This window comes from Danaus plexippus, chromosome 2, assembly GCF_018135715.1.
Source record: "Danaus plexippus chromosome 2, MEX_DaPlex, whole genome shotgun sequence".
In the NCBI taxonomy this organism is placed as follows: Eukaryota; Metazoa; Arthropoda; class Insecta; order Lepidoptera; family Nymphalidae; genus Danaus; species Danaus plexippus.
Window position 1 is genome coordinate 6,249,159 of NC_083537.1, and position 21,055 is coordinate 6,270,213.

At 30.9% G+C, this 21,055-nt stretch overlaps 3 protein-coding genes across 3 annotated transcripts; 1 reads left to right on the forward strand and 2 right to left on the reverse strand.

Annotated features, from left to right (window-relative positions):
• The first annotated feature begins 3,895 nt into the window (after positions 1 to 3,895).
• On the forward strand, positions 3,896 to 9,773 carry LOC116765345 (uncharacterized). Its single transcript, XM_032654800.2, has 5 exons — positions 3,896 to 4,060; positions 4,788 to 4,893; positions 7,250 to 7,410; positions 8,938 to 9,177; positions 9,532 to 9,773. Exons 1-5 carry the CDS (start codon positions 3,911 to 3,913, stop codon positions 9,688 to 9,690), a joined length of 816 nt encoding a protein of 271 aa, XP_032510691.1. The 5' UTR covers positions 3,896 to 3,910; the 3' UTR covers positions 9,691 to 9,773.
• Positions 9,774 to 10,824: 1,051 nt separating this feature from the next.
• Positions 10,825 to 19,068, reverse strand: LOC116779499 (cell division control protein 6 homolog). The gene is made up of 8 exons (XM_061528566.1): positions 18,961 to 19,068; positions 14,659 to 14,797; positions 14,495 to 14,576; positions 14,239 to 14,416; positions 13,805 to 13,971; positions 13,235 to 13,518; positions 12,753 to 13,071; positions 10,825 to 12,264 (listed from the first exon to the last, which is right to left on the reverse strand). Exons 2-8 carry the CDS (start codon positions 14,795 to 14,797, stop codon positions 12,030 to 12,032), a joined length of 1,404 nt encoding a protein of 467 aa, XP_061384550.1. The 5' UTR covers positions 18,961 to 19,068; the 3' UTR covers positions 10,825 to 12,029.
• On the reverse strand, positions 14,934 to 18,838 carry LOC133320380 (polycomb group protein Psc-like). The gene is made up of 2 exons (XM_061528622.1): positions 17,350 to 18,838; positions 14,934 to 17,317 (listed from the first exon to the last, which is right to left on the reverse strand). The coding sequence occupies exons 1-2, from the start codon at positions 18,629 to 18,631 to the stop codon at positions 15,303 to 15,305; spliced, it is 3,297 nt and encodes a 1,098-aa protein (XP_061384606.1). The 5' UTR covers positions 18,632 to 18,838; the 3' UTR covers positions 14,934 to 15,302.
• Positions 19,069 to 21,055: the final 1,987 nt, after the last annotated feature.

Genomic DNA, 21,055 nt, shown 5'->3' on the forward strand with positions numbered 1-21,055 from the left:
CAATTTTAATTCGGTTATTCCTAGTGTGATTGATGTTTACAAAACTTAAAAAAAATCTTAAGAAAAACTAAACTACCTTACATTGTTGATTTGATTAAGCTTCCTGTAGGTCCCTAGTCAGTAGATTACAATTAGACATCCTTAAATGTTAATACTGAGATATACAATATACATAAGTATTATTATGTTATGCATCTGCTTAACGACTTGCTAATTTTGTAGAAAGTGGAAGTTGCATCACAATCAACAACACTAAAATTTTGCTTGAAGACAAGGAATGCCAAAACATTTTAAATGCATTAAATATGTTAATTTCATAACCATCACTGAAAGTTGCATAATTATTCGCATCAGAATGGCAAAAGGTTTATATTAAAAACTATGTAATATATTTATTTGCACTTTATAATTTTACTATTCCCCACTGATAAATAGTGAAATTTGTGAGTAGTTACATTATTTAGATTAAAATAAGGGTTTCGTTCGTTTGCCACTCAAAAAAAGTGCCTGCCTACTTCGTTGTACAGTTTTGTTTGAGTTTGAATTTTTTCCTAATTTATGAGAAATCTCCTTTTACGTTTGCTTAAGTTTATTACTTATGTTTGATTAAAGCAAAATAAATTATAAGAAAACTCTATAAATTTCTTAGAGAGGATAAAATAGATACATCTTTTGTTTGCATTTTTAGACGGTTTGGATTATTTTACTTATCTGAGTTAGACAGAGAAATTATTGGAAATAAATGGAAGGCCTAAAGTCATTTTATTCTTGCTTCAGTCTCAAACCTCATGAACTAGTTTTACAATATCGATGAACAAAGTGTGGCCTCAAGACATAAGAAAGAACTAAAGTTGCTGTCAAAGGTTAAAACTGTTATCGGGCTAAAGGATTTAATTTTTTTATTTATTTACCTTTATTTTTTTAATACATCTATTTATAAAGATAACTCACACTCAATCGTATCTTTTATTACTTTCTATTCGGTAGAAACTCCAGACTGAACGATTGATGTATAATATTAATTGCAATACGTTGTATTTTAAAGTCTTATTTCATATTTATTATTCCCTCATAATATGGTTATAGGCTTGATAAAACATATGGGTATGTCTATGTATGACGTAAGGTTTACAAACGGTGGAACCGTTGTGTATATTAACCAAATATACCAAAAAATTTGTGGGACAAGAGAAAACGCAGTATAAAAAAAAGTAAAAACTCTTCAGTATACGTTAAGTTCTTGAATCATTAAGCAGCTCTTTGTATGTAAATTGGGGAAATAAAAGATTTAAAATAATAACCATTCACCTGGTTTATAATTAATTTAATTAGACATTGAACCAGTTACGGGAAATAGCTAGAATAAAATGATGAATTATCATTAAAAATCTTGAATAATTGAAATTGTTTAAAACTTAGTAGTATCTATAAATAAGTAAATATCAAAACTCTCATTTATAAGTAATTTATTATTCTTAGCACGAATACTTTTACCGCATACTAATCAAAATGTCTGCCTCAAAATTAAAATTTACACAAATAATCAGAAGCCAAAATATAATAGGAACTTAATATTTAAATAAAAAATATTTTTTATGAAGATTATTTAATTCAAAACGTTACAATATGTCTGGCTGTAGATATGCAATTTACCAATTATCTAATATATCAGAATAAATCAGAATATAAGATACAAATCGAAGAAGAAGTCGTTAGTATAAAATCGTTAAATCGATGGTTGACTTTCACTTGCTAAGATCTCAGGTTATGTCAAGTAATAACCATCTCGAAATATCGCGTACTACTTGATGACTGACACCAGTCTCGATTGAGTCACAACGTAAATAACAAAGTTATACTAAGTATTTATTTAATTTGTACACCAAAACTCAACTTATAACTCTCCCCTATAACCCCGTTATGCTAACAGAATTAATCAAACATTAGCTTGTCGATGTAATAATTCGTAAGTGTTTAATAGCTATTACATTCTTAATGTTATCATATTATGTAATACAAATTTCAAATATACGTATACTACCTATATTTTTTTGCAGAAAAGGTAAGAGGTGAGCTCTTTCATTTATAACCTCAAAATTTATCTTTCTCTTTTTTTATTGTATGATACAGAATTCAATAAAATCTTTATAAAATTTTTATGTTTATAATTTCGCTGTCGCGTATATACGTGATACTCTTTGGCATCTCATTAGGCAGATTTTCTATTGTCTATTATATCACTATTTGATATGATCACAATGACAATCTGATTTCATTTTTTTGTTGAAAAATTTACTAGATTAGATCACTTAGATTTGTTCAAAGCAAAACCAAACAATAATAATTTATAGCGTTTACTAACTTTTTATTAACTCTTGTCGCAAAATCTATCCAAATTGAAAGTTATAAATAAGCTAGAAATTAGAATCTCTACACATACCAAATGTATTGCAGAATATATAAAAATGTGTTTAAAATACCAGTCAAATCAAAATATTTTTTTTTTTTTGGTGATATAAGAACGATTAGACGACTTGTATGTTAATATTTTTTAATTTCTATATTTTTGTATTAGACGTCACATTTCGTTCTACTTATGACGTTACGTTAAGCAATTTCGATTTTCCCTTTAAATAATTTGCAATTTATATTTATGTTTTAATTTAAATTAAAAGAAACCTTATAAAAACCGTTTCAAAAAAAATATTCATTTAAAAAAAAACGGAAATTTTCTATTATCCGTATACTATGTTGCTATTCCAGTTACCTTAACTGTTAACAAAATAAATTTTGATACACAACGCTAAGAATTATTTTATGCATTATATTTAACGCGAATAAATTGTTACTTTTTAATTATACACCTATTTATATACTTAGATATATTCTATGTGAGCTAAAAAATAACTTTATTTTTCCTTAATATAAGGCGTTGACGTCAGAGGATTCCGTGTTTTGCTATTTGTTGAGTCAAAAAATACAGGTTAAACCTATGGAATGTTATTCAATTCATCACATTTAATAAAAAGAAATTACTGTAAACTTCTGTACTAGTGAAAGACACTCATTTTTTGATAAAATTTTGGATTATGGTAGTCTTAAAAATGGAAAGTGGTTAATCGCTTCTACAAAAAACAAATTTTTACAAAACCTTCGCTTCTTTACATGTATTTAAACGTAATAATTTCAGAACATACATATAAGGCTTTATATTAATATCCATAAATTCAGATGGTTATAAAAGTCTTATAAAAAAAAGAAATTTCAGACTTCCATAACAGTCGTAAGCAAATATTTGTATATATCAATTTTACGAGTATGTTTGTGTTTTAATAAGTTACGAGTATAAGTAAGGTAAGAGTAAAGTAACGAGTAAGTAATAAAACATGACACTTAATGAAATTTCATCAATACCCATTCAATTATATTCGTGTATAATTAATAATTGGTTATTGTACATAAAATGAGTTTTGTCAAAATTATTTATACTTCTAAATTATGAAGGGATATTTTTAGTAGGCTTTTCTCTGGGCAATTATTTTACAATCCTTTAAACATAAATCAACTCAAGACATTTATTTGTAAGAAGCCACGAGGTATTGATATAAAAATCGTAAACCCAGTCAAATACCCTACGAGCTTCATACATACATACCTTTACTAAATCCACTTAAGGGAGCTAAATACCGTCACATACAGAACCTTCAATAACATTACGGAAGTATATTTTTATTATCCTATGTCGTAATTAATTATTCGATGCAATTATTCAATTACTTGTTTATGGTGTGTTATATAAAATCGCGATTGTATCCGGCTGCGACCTCCAGAAGGTCTTCGATAGTAACGTTTTACATTGAAGAGTCGAGGTGGTGCGGCGGATCTTCTCTAGTATTGGAAGTGAAAGTGAATGAATCTCGGAGGCTTAATTAGAGAGGACGCTTGCGCCTGCGCCAGTTCCTCTGAAACAACCGCGGTCGACACACGCTTCTTGCGTACAAACAGACGTACGCTCAGTTCTAACGCTCGCAACAATCAGCTTCATTTTAAACTCCCAGAGGTACGCAAGTGAAGAATCAAGTGTCTCCTACACATTATTTATTTTATATATATGTTTGGAAGTTTTAAGTGTATTATAGATTTATGTGCATAAAAATGCAAGGCAGTGTCGGCTAATGTATATTAAAAACACCTCGTATAATTAATTTATTGCAAACAATAAAATTTACAGTTTTTTTTAAATAAAATAAAAAGAGGATTTTCTGTCATTAATTGTTAGTATATTCTATTGACATGATAAATTAGTATAAAAATTATTTTGCCATAGACTTATCACAATAGAAACTAATTTTGTTCATAGACGCAAAGCCGAAAGTTTTGCTTTAAGTAAAATTTGCGTCAAATCGACGATTTCTCGTGCGGACCACCTTTTCACACAAACGTTTAAGCATGCAACAAGGAGGTCAGCGGATCTGGTTTTGCTTTCACAAATACAACAAAATAAATTCATCTCACGTATCGATTGTCCTCGGGTGGTAATGGACTGCATAATGAAAGAAAGCGAACTGAAATAGAGTTAATTAGGTTTCATAGGCCATAATCGGTACTCCGAGGTGTAAGTTCCGAGTTTAGTAAACCACGCCAAATTTTCCATATTACCTATTTTTCGTCATTTATTTGGATTTTATTACGAACTCAATTTTTATTGTTTGTAAAAACTGAAAATATAACTTGAAGTTGTATATTTTTGTAAACATTGATTAACCTTATAATATGTTTATAAACAGATGAGCCGGCACGCTTGCTTGGCAGCAGCCGCGCTGTTGGCGGTCCTCTGCGTCGCAGACGCCCAACGACGCCTGGCCTTACCTGACCCTAGGAGTTGCGCTAACCGTACGTATTATACACACATTACATTGATTGAGTAACTATTTCATGCAAGTCAATCGTAATTAATGTTTAATAAATTTATTATCCTCCTAGTATAATAATAGTGATGAATGTAGGCATAATTATTTGATTTGCCTATAACTGTTCTCTATAAAATACATCGAAAGCACGGAAGACAGCTAATGTTCATTAAAAGTCCGTGAATTTATTACCGATTCTAAAAGCTTAATGGCTGTATTTAATGTACTAGAAATGTAATTTGCTTGATGAACTATTGTATATTTTACTCGTCATAAATGAGAAAGTAAAAAAGAATCATTGCAATTTTGAATCACAAGAGCTAAAACCTTGCCATGGTTAAAAAATATTGGTGAGATCATTCTAACACGAAATTTGCCAGTAACATATCTTAGTTACTCAAAACAATTATAGCAATGATGAGCTAGACGTCCTTTCTATTAGTTGCACAACTCATTAAATTGAAGAGGGAATCTGTGGCGGCCGGTTTGCCTTGCAGTGTAATTGGTTTGCCTTACGATTTAACGATATTTATTAATTATTATTGAGTTAGCTACCTTAATCATAATTATAATAGACAAATAATAATTAATAGCCTACTTTAAAAATATTCACGTATTCTTCTCGTATAGAAGGAATATCATTTTATTTACTTTACCTCACACTGTGAAAAAAAAAAATACAATTAACTGGTAGAGGCATCAGCTTGTTTCTCCTATGAACATCTATCTATGTAATAAGTTAGTTTATTTTCCACATTTAAATAAATTTATATGTTTCTAACATTTTGATAAAGAATATGATAAATATCAGTAATCCATGTAAAAATACATTAAATATTTCTTTAACTTCATTTCACCTGAAACTGCTTTCTCTGTGTTGTTAACACTTTTTCATCACATTTTGTGGGAAGGTAGTAGAGGTAAGATGAAATCGAATATTCTATGAAAATTATAGGTGTCGCTTAGTGTAACTGTGTAACAGGAAGTATGCTTTCGATAAAAAGGTCATCACCCAATAAATTCTTTACATCCTTTCAACATGCTTATATTTCAAGTAATAGAAATGTCTTTATTAAAAACGTATAATGTGATAAAAAACGTGTGGGAAATATTTCATCATTTGTAATATCGCTACTTAAAAATGTATGTTAAAGGGCGGCACCTGCAATATTGTGGGAGTGTTCAGACTATAACAATTGACCGACAGTCTGTCACAAAGATAACAAAGAATCTTTTGTGGGCACTGGCATTTATGTCCCGTACCTTATGAGATAGGTACTTCAGTATTTTGAAACCTCAATACCGGATGCAACAAATGTATTCGATTTTTACCTCAAACTGATCTACCTTAAAGAACGCAATACACTCTCAGAGCATGACTAAAACTACCGTAAGGTCGAGGGTATTTACCTTCGACTTTCTCTTCCAATTGAAATGTTATAATGTACGACAGAAACTTTTCACTTTCCTCTTGGTGTTTAAAATTACGTAAGAGAAAGAACTGAATTCCGAAAGTATGCAATTGATTTTTTCTCATTTATGTACATGTTTTTATTATCTTTACAATTGTTTCTAAAATAGCATTTGAACCAATGAAAATTACACATGTGCTAAAAAATGTGTGTTCTTTGCGGTACAATTATAATTAATAAAGACAGAATTAAACGAAAATAAGTTTTAGCGTTTAGAAATACTTTTAACAACAACATAGGAACGTTGTAAGGGTAGGCAAGAAATAATTTGTGTTTTTTTAACATATTTATCTTTTGACATAGTAGGTAAATTCGTTAATTAGTACCGTAGGTATTTTGTTTCTGTTAGAGCAAATACCATTTTTACGTTACATTTGACTCTAAGATATATTGTGCAAAAGGATCTAACTAGTTTGAATGTTAAAATGAGTAACATAGTTTTGCAATGCCTTTACATTGAGTGTCGTCTTTCGCCATCTCAAAGTGCTTTGTATGAGATACTTTGTGGTCTGTACTTACTCGAGACTTAGAGGTTGGTACTAAACATTTCTTGACTAATAACCAATGCCACGCACATTGCAAAATAGTCAGACGAGGTGTTAACCTCATCAACTTTATAAAGTGCTTAACATACATTTGGTAACAATTGATTGTTTGATTATACATTAAGATAACATTTTCATCTGGAAATATTACTCAACGTAATTCAGCGCTGTATAATGAATAATCAAGGTTCATGTCAGTCATTCGTAAGATTTCTTGCTTTTTGAAATCGTATTTTAGGCTACCTGAATGTGAAAACCGAAAATTATTATTATTTTTAGTAAAATTTTTCCATATACTTTATTATTATTATTTTGTGAATAGGAGTTCGTCACTCTACGTACCGCGATGGACGCGGTGTATTGCATTCGTACTTCTTCAGTTGGGAACATGCTCCAACACGTAGTTTGGAAGTTGACTGGTTGGATGCCAGGAACATCTGCCGACGACACTGCATGGACGCCGTCTCTTTGGAAACTCCACAGGTAATAGCCAATATCTTTTAAAGTATTCATCGATCAATTATTTTTTTTTTAATTTATTTTGTATCTAGCTATCGACCATTATCTCTTAACGAAGGGCATCATAAAAAATTGTATGCATCGATGAATAATAATAAAAAAATATACATAATAATTATTTATATTAAATGAAAGCTATTAATAGGACTATCAAAGCTGAAAACAGATGGCAAATATCTCATAAAAAAGTTAATATTCCTAACTAATATAACAAATATAACAATTTATGTATAATTGTTTCCGTTACGTAGTTTTAGAGTTTAGTCCCTTAATATCTTCTATGTTACATCACGTAATAGGGTCAATCGTGATTCGTGATGATACGCTCACTTTCCCATCGTCCAGTAAGATATAATTTAGAATGTAGCAAGCTCAATTTGTTTACTGCAATGGTAAAACAAATAGGTGTTTTTTTTTGTAATAATGTCAGATCCAGAAACAATTTCTTAAATTTAAAATTCAGAAAGACCTTGAATACATTTAGTTTTGTCTCGTCTTCAAATGATTGATTCACAATGTGCATAAGAATACATTAAAATTTATTTTCCACGTAGTGAACACCACACAATAAAGAAATATTTATCAAAAAAAGAAAAAAAGAGGAAACTGATATACAAAATACTAACTCATTGTAATATGACTATCCAAAATTCGATTATTCGTTTTAAAGAAAAGAGAAAATCATAATTTCTAAACAAGGATGTAATATCTTTTAATATATGTAGGTAGGTACTTAAGTATACACATACAAGATGTTTCTAAAATACAAAGAAAAAGTATAAGATTTCGGATCATTTCCGCGTGTCAATTACCTCAACACTACTATTGTTTTTCATGTTATTATATAGTTTATCTTCCTTCTACAGTGGGAAGGTGTAACAATGGATGGATTACATATTTTTTTTGACATTTCGTCTATTGCGTAAACACAATTATCACTTTCAGTCTAATTATGATTCACCTGTTTTTGTCTTATTCTGAAAAATTCTTTTGGTTTTTGGTTTTCTAACTACAGCTACATTATTTTTTAACATTCACGAGGTACATACCATATATTTAACAAGTGTTAGATTTGACTACATATAATTTATATCAAAGTAATATAATATTAGTAACAGTAACTCGTTAAGATAATTAATATGTATTAAAATGGTTCGACTTCACACTGATTAGGTTTGTAGAGCGTGGAAGGAGTCCGTGAAAGGGGTGCAATGGCCGGCTGCGTCATTTCTCGATAAGACAACATACTCATAAGGTGCTCGCTATACAAACAAGTGGAACACGACATACATTCTTTTGTAGCCGTGTTGCCCACTTCTTGTACCGGATATATACGAGTCGATGAAGACGCATTTCCCGTCACTGACTTCGCTCCATACTAACCGTTTTACAAAATATCTTAAGAAATTAACAATCATCTGACACTCAAGTTTCGTAAATTCTGTTTAGAAATCTTGCATGGACTTCTCTCAAAGTCTTTTTTTTTTTTAGGAAAATGAGTTCATAAAGCAAAAAATAGCGAAAGGAAATGTTCGTTACATCTGGACATCGGGTCGCAAGTGCAACTTTGCTGGCTGCGATCGCCCTGACCTTCAGCCACCTAATGTAAACGGCTGGTTCTGGTCTGGCTCCGGTGCTAAGATCGGGCCAACTCAACAACGTAACACTGGTGACTGGTCCTACACGGGAGGATATGGACAAGCCCAACCCGACAATAGAGAAGCTGCACAGGTAATTTACATAATATTTTTTTATTTATCTTTCACAAACTAAACATCCGAATATTCTAAATATGAATAAAATTTATAAAAGACACAAAAAATTCATTCATCATGACGTGTAAACTTGTTATTGACTTATTAAAGGAGCTTTCTACTGTACCGAATTCTTCGATAGAAAACTATTCGATATTATAATACTCATCACAGAGACTTGATTTAGTTTCTCTTCCGGTTTTTAACGGTACTTAAATTACTTAGACTATCGACCGTGAAAATTAAATATCTATGGTATGGAGGTAATCGATTAATCGGAAGCAATTTAGTTTTAACTCAGCTTTCCATCATTGATAATATTTTTTTGAAGGGTAACGACGAGTCCTGTTTGGCTATCCTGAACAACTTCTATAACGACGGTGTGAAGTGGCACGATGTCGCCTGTCATCACGTGAAGCCATTCGTGTGTGAAGACAGTGACGAGCTGATAAACTTCGTACGCTCTCGCAACCCTGGCCTTCGTCTTTGAGAAACTTTATAAACCACTTCACAACCCAGCCCTCTACTTCAGACGGCTTTTGTACAAAAACCCAAGTGGCTAACTCTATTTAAGTTATTTATTTTTAATATATACAATCGGACAGCTGCAATTTTGTATTGTCCTGTTCTTCATTTCTTAAATCAGATTAATTAAGTTCTTATCATCGTCTCGGACAGTCATCTTGTAAAAAGTTTATGCACGAATAGGTTTACCTTATAAATATTAGAATAAATAATTATTGTGACAAAATTGTTTTATTGCCAACGAACTATGTAGGACAATACATAACTCTCGTTTAACTTGTATAGATTTCGAATCATTCGATTAATCAATCGATTCGATGTTCTTACATATTTGATGATGTAGATTTTATAACGTTTTATTCCAACCCTAGTTCCCTAACATTTTTTCCACTCTACAAGTACTTTAAAACTATATAATCGATAAATCTATGAAAAACAACTGATAGTGGAAAAAGGTAATAATTAATTAAAACAATATGTTATTAACTGATGTTATTGAAATTATCAAGAGGCATATTCGAATTTTTATTTATAAACTGGAATATACCTAAAAAACATATTAAAAAAAAAAATCGAAAAGTGCTAGAACAATCGCCTTCTTCCACACACAGCGTCATCAAAATCCTTTAACCGATATAAATTGATTCAAATAGCTAAAGATCCGTATCCAACGATAAAGGTACGTTTCGACGATCCGGTTCACCACTAATATAGAATCACTTAATTGATCTAGCCAGAAACAAATTTTCAAAGAAACATCTCTATACGAAGTCTAAATACACATCGGCAAATGCAATTAAGTATAAGTAGGAACTAGGTTATATTTACATACACGCACAAAGTCATGACTAAATACCGTACTTCAGTATTATACAGTAAACCTTTGACGTGGACAAAGTCAGTTGTACAAAGCAAGTAAATATGTATTAAATTTAGTTGGTCTTCAATAATATGAAAGCGATATATCCCCGAATTAAATATAGGGATTCATTCATATATTTCTTCAGCATTAATAACTAATAAGTGCTACTTACCGTTACTTGAATTAGTTGACAACTGGAAGTAAGTGATAATGAGAATAATTTTAAAAGAGAAAACATTTAAAAAAAATATTTTATTATTAAATCCATTTAAAGACAAATCAGAAAAATTACACGATGTCATAAAGTTAAAATATCAGCGACACAAAAAAAAACACAATAAAGAACACAAAAACAAAACAAACACTGAATACATAACATTAAGGTTATCATAGTTACACAATATTCCACAGAAATGTAATAGAGAACAATTCAATAAGTAGTATACAATACAATCAAAGGTTACATTCAATACAGCCACTGATATAACAGTATAGGGGCGGAGATAACAAACAAATATATATAAAAAGTTTAATACAAAATGTTCAGCGACGAGAAAGTTTTTTAATATGCTATGACGTAAATAACAAAATATACATTAATAACGGCCTATTGTATTTAAAATATTTTCACTACACTATATAATGCTGAATAGACACAGAGGCACATTACAATAGTTGTTAACGGAACTATTTAAAATTAATAATATAAATAAGAAAGCCGTATGTTATGTAGTGATATGTATTAAAAATTTTATTAAAGAGAATGTCATTATAAAACAATAAATAAATATTTGTCAATCAATCACGAGGAGATATATTGCAAAAAAAATAAAAAACACAGATTCAAGTTATATACTTTTGTAAGCTATAAATATTGGAGAAACCTTTTATTGAGAAAGTATTATCAAATATGGGCATTCGATAAATTTTATCGCTATTTTATTACTAAATGACATTTCTTTATTACTTTTACTTGATGAAAGACATCTTTATAAGTTCTTAATAGTCAGGAAGCAAATAACATTCAGCTTATTAGTATTTAAATACATTCTTTTTGATTTCTTTAAAATGTTACGACAGAGTTAGGAAGTGAACATAATATTTAACAATTCAATTATATTAAAACGGAACCATGTCCAATGTGTATGATGTCTGTAACACATATGTGAGGTCGTTATAATAAAAGTCGTCATTAAAATTGATGTAAAACTACATAATATTATTAGATTAGATAACCGAATAATAACTCAATTACGTAATAGTTTAAATATAAACAATACTTATAAATAGTAAGGCATCCGTTTACATTACCCTCAATAACGTATGTTCTCAGATTTAAGCTAAACTTGTATAACATAGAATTAAACACAGAGATCTTTTCATTATAATAAAGTCGTTAAATATATAATAATAGTTATATCTAATATGACAGTTATGACTGTCTAATGAGAAGTCAGACAGGAGGTGTCTGCGAGTATGGTAGAGAGCAGCGGTCGATCTTTCAAAGCAGCGGCGAGTTCGTCCTCGTGCCAGCGTAACCTGACCCGCCGGCCTCGCCCCGCCGTCCGCCCCGCGCCGCCCCCTCCCACTGTGACCGCTCCCAGCGCTTCCAGCAGCGACACAGCACTGCACATCTCGCTCAGCTCCAGAGGCGCTATATTACGACTCTCCGCAACTCTGGAAGTTGACTTAGAATTAACTATAACGTAAAACAAACTTGATTTAAATTTATATTTTCTATTAATTTATACCTTCCATGTTTACCCAAATGTTAATTATGATGTTATGAAAATCCATTGCGAGGTTAAAAATTTAATAATGCAATTGTATTATATATCATGGGATTATAAAGTTAATATACAATAATATGTATATATATTTTAATAATAAAATTCTTACTAGTAAATGCTATACATATTAATATAGAAAAGTTGAAAGTCGGGTCAAATTGCAACGCAAAGACTTTAGTGTGGATATTAACGGAGGAGGAATGAATAGCGTGCAAATTTTAAATGTAACTGCAGAGGTAAAAAATGGCCAAAATTATTAACCGGATGACGAGACTGGCAGCTAATGGGGCACATGAATCATAGAACGTAATTTCCGGTTCAAAAAATTTCTCTATAATGGTTCTTAAATTGTTGGATATCATAAAAGGAGGTTACCTTTTATAAACTTCGTGCAACTTTCCCATGATGATTTCTTTGTTTCTTCCTTTACTCAACATCAGCATGAGGCTGCATAATATTAGTTTTTGCTGCATAGGAAGTCCTTCGTCCACATCGTTGTCGATTTTCCTCGAACTCCCATACACGTCGTTCAACACTTCCAGGACTTGTTTGAGCTCCACCGTCACAGATGAATCCTTCATCATATCGTCAATTGATCGGTTTTCAGAAAATTTACTTCGTCTCGCCAAGTCGATCACTCTACGTCCTATGTCCAATGCACGTCTCATGTCCCCGGATACTGCAGCAATTTTGGCTAAAAAGAAAAAAAAATGTTAAATTCATGGATTAAGAGTGTTTCTGTATTATAGACATCTGCAAAAATTTTATTAGTGTTTACACTCAAGTAATATTATAAAAATGTACCAAATTCCTATAATCATTACTTCCAGAAAGAAAATAATGATCCAACAACCTACCAGCCAACATTTGAAGGGCGACCGGCGAAAACATATTCTTCATATCATCAGCGAGAGTGCTGGTGAATATATTAATGATCTGTTCCTTAGTATATGGCGGAAAATGCATGGTAGTCGGCCTCAGGCTTGCTTGTAGGCGTGGGAGGGCGCGCTGAGTGAGGTCCAGAGCGTTGGCCACTCCAACAAGAACCATCCGCGAAGGCAGCGCTCCCCACTCGAACAACGTGTACAATACACACTGACGCTTACTGTCCAGCTGATCTATCTCATCTAGAACTAGTACTCTATGAAAACAGAAAACAAAAAAAATATTACAAAATGAAATTGGATGTTTTTTATATGAATTTGTTTAAGGTTTTTGTTGTTTTTGGAAGCTGTTGGCATTTAAAAATGAATATTATCGGAATGACGTTTTAAAAAATTCAGTATTGAAGGAGTTGGGAGCCTCATTATATTCATCTTCTACTCGGAAATAAAAGTTTATAATAAACCTTTATAAAACTGTATATGATCTTTAATTTTAATGTATATATTAGTCAATATATTACCAGTCTTTAAGTAATAACTCACATCATTTTATGTTTCTTAAACAAATATTTCTCGAGGGCATTAAAGCAAGCCTTTTCACTGGTCCCAGTGGTTGGCACATGCAGTTCTTTACAAATTCTACTATAAATACTAGCTGCTGACTTCATCATGGTACAGTTTATGTATACTTGTTTATATCCCTCACGTATCTGCAAAAATACAATCAGTGTAATAATTTTTATACAATAAAAAAAAAATGTGTTTTATAGAAATACTGTCACTTTTTTTAAATATAGTTAGTTATTTATGTATCAAACAACTACAGGCAGTAAAAAAAAAATCGCATTATATAGTTACATATTAATATTGTGAAACAGAATAATCTTTGGTAAGACATCTTTGAATAAATACACCAAGTACTTATCAATAATTAGGGCATCTTAAGTATTATTTCTAAGATTCTGTACAAAACTTACCTTTGGTATTTGTAATATATATGTTAAACTTGCTGTTTTGCCAGTACCAGGTTGTCCAGAAATATATAAAGATGCAGATTGTTCTTTGTCCAGGTGTTCAATTAAAAAATTTGTCAACCATTCTATTTCTTTTTCCCTACTCACTAGAGGTTTTAGAGTATACTTTTTTTCTTCTAATCTGTGGTAGAATTATAGCATGTAATTAATAAGTTTGGAGGTGTAAATTATCACAATGAACATGTTATTATGGACTCACTTATTATTAGTCGTGATTGTTTCTTCAAGAATAGACTTTGCATTATCTTTCCTTTTAGAGATTTTCTTTGGAGAACATGTTTCTGTAAGCATGTCACATTAAAATACTATAAAGGCTTTATATTAATTATAATAACCAAATACAGAAACAGAAAACAGACGAACCTTCTTCAGAATTATTGAGATCAACCTTTGCTTCTATGTTAAGAAAATTTTCGTTTTCATTATTGATTTTGCCTTTATTTTCATTATAGTAAGTTCTTTTTCGTGACTTAAAAGGAATTATAGGTTGAAGAGTCGCCATCTGTAATAACAAAAAAAAACTATTATATCTCATAAGTAACATAATTATATGTTCATTTAACATTCAACTTTACCTTAGCTATTATATATTTCATTGTAATAATATAGATAGGTGGGACTTAAAATATTAACACAAATATTATTTATATTATCTATTTATTAATCACCATAATGGGAAATTATATGATAAAACTAATACCAAACAATTAAAACAAAACAATAAAACACTTAATTAAAGAATAAAATTCAAATAAAAGCTGGATATTAGGATAAAAATACTTCCATTGAAATTATAATTATTTATTACAAATGTAATGTCACAAGATATAAAAATATAATAAGCAAATAATTTTATTTCTTTTAATATTATATGTACACTAAACAATTATAATCACACACAAAAAAAACAGGCATCACTTCTATTTGTATAAAAACAGTTACATGTTGTACATTTTTATTACAAATTATTGTTGTTTAAAAACTTAATAAATATTATATATTCATTATTATTGCTTATCTTTATTATTGAAATCGTTTTGACTTTGATGAGGTGTGTTAGATACATTTTTAAACATATCAAAGTGTCTCTGAGCATTCACCCAAGCAATGTTGTTTAGTATTGCCTGTTGAGTGTGTAAATTAAACTGACTCTGAGCAAGATAGTCAGCGGCAGAGTTCATTGCATAACTAGAATTTAATGTTGGCGTTATTGGCTGCCTTATACCAGTTATTTTACTTGCAGGCATTAAAGGTTTTACTGCTTTAATGCCTACTTTAGATGGTCCCGGAGAAGGTTTAGGAGATTCAGTTTTTGTAGAGCCTGAACTAGTAATTTGAGTACTTGTTATTTGATTGGACTGATTCACATTATGTTCAGAAGCAGAGCTATTTCCTTGTTTATCCTCAGCTATAACTAATTTTGGTGAAGAACTTGGAGAACGTGTTTGTGATCTTGGTGAAGGGAGAGTTGCATTTGGTGAGTTAAGATTAAAATTTGGAGATTGAATGCTAGTATTTGAGTTACTTGGATGTTTAATTTGATTACTCTTTTGAATTTGTTCCTTCCTAGATGTATTTGCTTGTGATGCATTGGCATTCATTTTATCTAATTTAAGCTGATTTATGGTATTGGCTGAGGGCACTCTAAGAGGTGGAGCAGTGGTTAGAGCTCTAGAGGTTAAACTAGAAAACAAATTGGCTTGAGACATGGAAATTGGAGTGAGTTTAGATGGCATACTTTGCTTCTTTGCCAAATTATCAATTGATTTCATGGTTTCAAATGCTTTAGTCTGCTGTGGACCCAATTGACTTTGAATGTTATGTGGAGTAGACAAATCCAAAGCTGTGCCTGTTTTATTTTCTAAGATGGGATTGCTAATAGGATTTGATTTGTTGGAAGTATTAAGTTTATTAGCAGCACTAAAAGATTTTGGTGTAGCTGGAACTAATTTTGGAACTTGAGTTTTAGTTTTGGGCAACTTAGATTTTTTATCAGATTGTAATGATTGTAGTTGTTGTTCAAATGTTTGCTGGAATGTAATGGGAGCTGATAAATTGCTAGCTTGGGCCTTAGCTAACTTAGTATCAGCTATTGGTTTTAAATTGGGTATTGGGCCTTTTGCAGAAGATTCAGATGATTTGACTGCAGGTTTTGATGGCATTGGGCTGTTTTCAACTTTAGTTTGACTATTACTTTTATCTAATAAATTTTCAGGCTTGTTTGGCTTTTTAGAATCATTATCTGGAAGTTTAAGAATTTCAATATAGTTATGTACGGGTGGACTTGGAACTTTATGAGAAGTTGAACCACCACTTGTTAGATTCTTGTTTACAATGTTCTTCTTTGGATCTGTATGTGTTGGGTCAGGACTTCGTGGATCTAATTTCTGGTCTGTTAATGTGATTGACAATGACGAAGGTATATTAATTTTGCATGAATCAAATAAGGATTTTAAAGGATCTCCTGATGTGGGTTGCATATTAGGTACAGGCAGAGTTGTTTTCACTTGTGACATTATTTTACTTCTGTCCATAATTGGATCACAATTGTTTGCTAATAGGTCCATTCTCAGTCTGCCTACAGGGTGAACTTTATTTTGTGATGATGCATTTACAGGCATACTTGGTTTCAAATCTGGCATTTTTTTGCTAACAGGTTTAGGTGTATCAACATGCTTGGGCAAAGTAGAAACAGCTTCTGGCTTTGGTATTTGAAGTTTTAGAGGTGAAACTGTCTTTTGAACTAAAGGTGAAGGTTGGGCCACTGTTGTTGTTTCAGAAGTCTTTCTTTTAGGAGATGTTAAGGTCTGTGCTGCTGACACATTTCTTTTCTGTACAGAACCATCTGTTTGTTGTTTGAATGAAGACACTGGTGGAGGTTTGATATCTTTTATAAGGGCTGGAACTGGAGATGAATGGTTACTATTTTCTGTTGAGGCAATTTTAGGTGTATCTGGAACACATTTGCTCTTTTCTGATGCCTGATTTTCATTTACAGTTTTTTGCATGTTATTGGTACTTGATACTTTGGCAATTACATTATTATCAGTAGTAGTTGATTTGTTTTGTCTACTTCAATTTTAATTTTTTTCATTTCTGGTATTGCTTTTGTAGGTTCAATCTTTCTTTTTAGAGTTTCTTCAGTCTTAGACACTGCTGTGCTGACATTTTTAGCAGCTTCTTTAGGTAATGTAACATTATCATTGGTACTTTTAGGAGATGTTTTTGGAGTCTGTGAGTTATGTTTAGCAGTTAGTTCAAAGGAATTTAAAAATTGTGATTTTTCAACTTCATCATCATTTTTCTTGAAAGGAGATGGACAACAATTTATAGCAGATTGTTTAGAATCATAGTTTTTGCCATCCTTAACTTTTTGTGTTTCCTTTTTTATGGTATCACTGAGTTTTTTCAAGTTATCATCTGGCATAGGACTATCAGTACCAGAGGATGCTTCAGACCCATTGTCATTTATATGTGGGATAGGACTGCTTACATTGGTATCTTCTGTACATGTTGGACTTGGTTTCCTGTCTGGGAATTGTGTTCCTTTTCTGTTGATGTCAAATATTCTATTTCTTATAGCAACATAATCAATTATTTGGTAAAAAAATCTCATGGGTTCATTCCTTTTCCAATTGTATATGTAAGCAATATCCATTAAAGTATAATAATCTGGTAATGGAACTCTCTTATATAATATGTCTATAGCAAATTGAGAACTGTCTATATCAAATTTCATACTGAGAAATTTTTTGAGATGATTTATATTGACAACAGCTGGACATTGAAGGTACCTCCGGGTAGAGGCTGTTGCTGGCTGTGGTTCATTACTATCTGATGACTTACTTGATATGCTGTCTGTGTCAGTAGCATCAGAATACTCTAAAGAAAAGGATATAACATCTTCTGGGCTGAAAATTATTCTTTCTGTATCTTCTCCTCTTTGCTCTGGAGTTGCTGATGCTGCTGGACCTGGTCTAGATGCGTAAAATTGCTGTCGACGCTCCATCTCTTTTTGAAAGAGACCTGGTACAAGTTTGTACACTATGTCTTGTAAAGCTTTATCTAGTTTTATGTTAGGTTTAGCTGAATTAATCATCATTTCACAAACCGGGCAGTAGCTTTTAATTTGTAAATGCTTTATTATACAACTACGGCAAAACGAATGTAAACACTCCACAATGGTGGTAGCATCTATATAATAACCTCGACAAAGAGGACATGTTATTTGTTCGTTGACTTCGCCTAAAAGTGTTCGTTGAGGCATCACTGCACTATTGTCTTGCTCAGCCATTTTTACTACCTTTTTATCAGGCTGTTTGTTAGAGGTAACCATTTTTACATCGCATACCCAGCGTCACTATTTTAACATTAACGGAAGCAATAAACAGTCACCGTTCCAAACATTTATGTAGTTTTGACAACACTATAAAGATAACGATTTAATAACAGTATACAAAATATTTTGCTTCGACTATATACAAAAGAATCGATAAACTTAGCGCAATCACAACTGGCACTCGGTAGACATGACAGAAGTAGAGTTGAAATGTTGGCAGCACTGTCACAGTCATAATATAAATGAACTCGTATTTAAAAACTCTTTAAAAGCGTAATATTTTACATTTTATAGCGACAATTATATGTTAAACCAAAAGGACTTACCCCTATTAACTGATTCCAACTTGCTATTGTGTGATTACAACGGTAGGCACTGTTATTATACCAGATTTATAGTCAATATTTTGGCGCGAATAAACTTTAAGCCCTATCTGGTAGTAATGTCAATTATTTGTAATTTTTTTTTTTGTAAATGTTTTGACGGCTCTGGACACGAGTCCTTTTGAGCCTTATTGGGCGTTACAAATAATTATTTGTGATAATTGACAATGATACCCTATAACTTTTAACACAACTTTCCTGAATAAAAAAAGAAGTTGTAAGTTAAGGAAAATTATATATTTAATTTCTAACACATGAATAAAATATGACATTAATCTTTATATACTTCATTATATATGAAAAAAAAAATTATAAAATAGTTAGCGTTTTAAATTTTTAAAGGAAATTAGAAAGTGTAAATTATTTATTTGTAGAGATACATTTGCACATATGAACAACATTAAAAAAAAAAACCAGGTCACCAGCTCATACAAACAACACAACATGGTTATGATTTTTTGTTGAATTTTTTACATATCAACACCGTTTTTCATGATAGCAGAACAATTCAAAAGGAAGATATTCTGAAAAACTTATTGCACTCATAATTAAATTATCCAAGTACTTTATACGAATCAAATCATTTAGTCTTTTTCTGTTAAAATTTATATGTCCAAACATATATGATGTTAATTGCAAGGGAATTGAAGGGAAAAGCGCATATTCCTTAAACATAACAAAATTTCAAGTGAGAAATAACTAATTTAAAGCTTTTTAAATATTTGATTTAAAATTGTAAGTAAAAATATGTAATAATTTTGGTTTTCTTATAAGTCTTGGATTATAAATCTAAACTCAAATTCAGGACTTTGTTGTCATTGTAATATATTGTTTATAATATACATTTTTTAAATAAATCTAAATACATATTAGTCTTCATATAAAGAAACTTATCAGAACAAAACAGATAAAACTTTAGGCTACACAGAAATTATATTTCAATCTCATGTTTGAATATTTTATAGCCAAATAACTTATCTCGGCTTACGTGGTTCTCGTCAGATTACTTTGTTGCATGTCTTTATTTTTTTTTTAGCTATATATATGCAATATTACTAAATAATATAAAATATTACTGTCCAGTTCTTTTGCAATAATCTTTTCATTGATTTTTTTAAAAATAATATTTTTTTTAATATTATTTGTTTTAAATACTACAATTTTGAAATTAGTTACATAGTGTACAACGCCCTTAAATTTTTAGTATTATTTGTGATGGCAATAAACAGTTGACAGAGTCTAATTTGTCAAATACGGTTTCGTTCTTTCTTGTAGACATAGCTCGAGAGAGCGCATCTTTCTATCCGAGCAGTGTAGTTTAATCACTGCTAACTGAGCCATTTCTTATTTGTTAGCCGTTCGGCTTAGTTCTTCTAACATGAGAGCCAAGGTATTTTTTTTGTTTCATCTTTAAAATATCAGTTTACAATGTATTAAAATCTGTAGGTTGGTTCATAATAACCCTTATTTCTGTTTGTTCCAGTGGCGTAAGAAGCGTATGCGTAGGCTAAAGCGTAAACGCAGGAAGATGCGTGCGAGGTCTAAATAAAAAGGTACGTGTTATTTTTATATATTTCACGTAACTTATCGATTTTGCCGACATGTGTTTGTCTAGAAGGTTTGACTGAGACTTGAAGTTCAATTATATAGGAATGAAAGTATTTTACGTCTTTATGATGTCTACTAATTAAGTAGGAACAAGGTTCATTATAACTTTATCTCGATATAAGCAGTTGCTAGAGCATGTGAGCTTTGGGAGTGTTCTAATCAATCAAATATAATTTGTAGTTACATGTATTGCAATATATTGGTTATAACCAGAAAGTTATATGGTAATTAATTGTATATTATTGATTCCAGGCAAATTTTAATTTCATCCATTAATCTGAACAAGGAAATGTTAGAACTAAACCTGTCTCAGTCAAGTCTTGATTGACAAACAACCTATAATAAACATGTGCTTAGGTTTAATTGATTATTATAGGACTATAATTCAATATCACATTTGAATACCTTATACACCACGATAAGTATATAA

What these genes read in the sequence shown, in the direction of transcription:
- LOC116765345 (XM_032654800.2), top strand. Translation starts at nt 3,911, where the DNA reads ATGAATCTCGGAGGCTTAATTAGAGAGGACGCTTGCGCCTGCGCCAGT. An exon ending in TTCATTTTAAACTCCCAGAG is followed by an intron (nt 4,061 to 4,787) that starts GTACGCAAGTGA and finishes GTTTATAAACAG; the next exon opens with ATGAGCCGGCACGCTTGCTT. An exon ending in ACAATAGAGAAGCTGCACAG is followed by an intron (nt 9,178 to 9,531) that starts GTAATTTACATA and finishes ATTTTTTTGAAG; the next exon opens with GGTAACGACGAGTCCTGTTT.
- LOC116779499 (XM_061528566.1), bottom strand. Translation starts at nt 14,797, where the DNA reads ATGGCGACTCTTCAACCTATAATTCCTTTTAAGTCACGAAAAAGAACT. An exon ending in ATATATTACAAATACCAAAG is followed by an intron (nt 13,972 to 14,238) that starts GTAAGTTTTGTA and finishes GTATTTTTGCAG; the next exon opens with ATACGTGAGGGATATAAACA. An exon ending in TTTAAGAAACATAAAATGAT is followed by an intron (nt 13,519 to 13,804) that starts GTGAGTTATTAC and finishes CTGTTTTCATAG; the next exon opens with AGTACTAGTTCTAGATGAGA.
- LOC133320380 (XM_061528622.1), bottom strand. Translation starts at nt 18,631, where the DNA reads ATGGTTACCTCTAACAAACAGCCTGATAAAAAGGTAGTAAAAATGGCT. An exon ending in AGTAGACAAAACAAATCAAC is followed by an intron (nt 17,318 to 17,349) that starts TACTACTGATAA and finishes TTGCCAAAGTAT; the next exon opens with CAAGTACCAATAACATGCAA.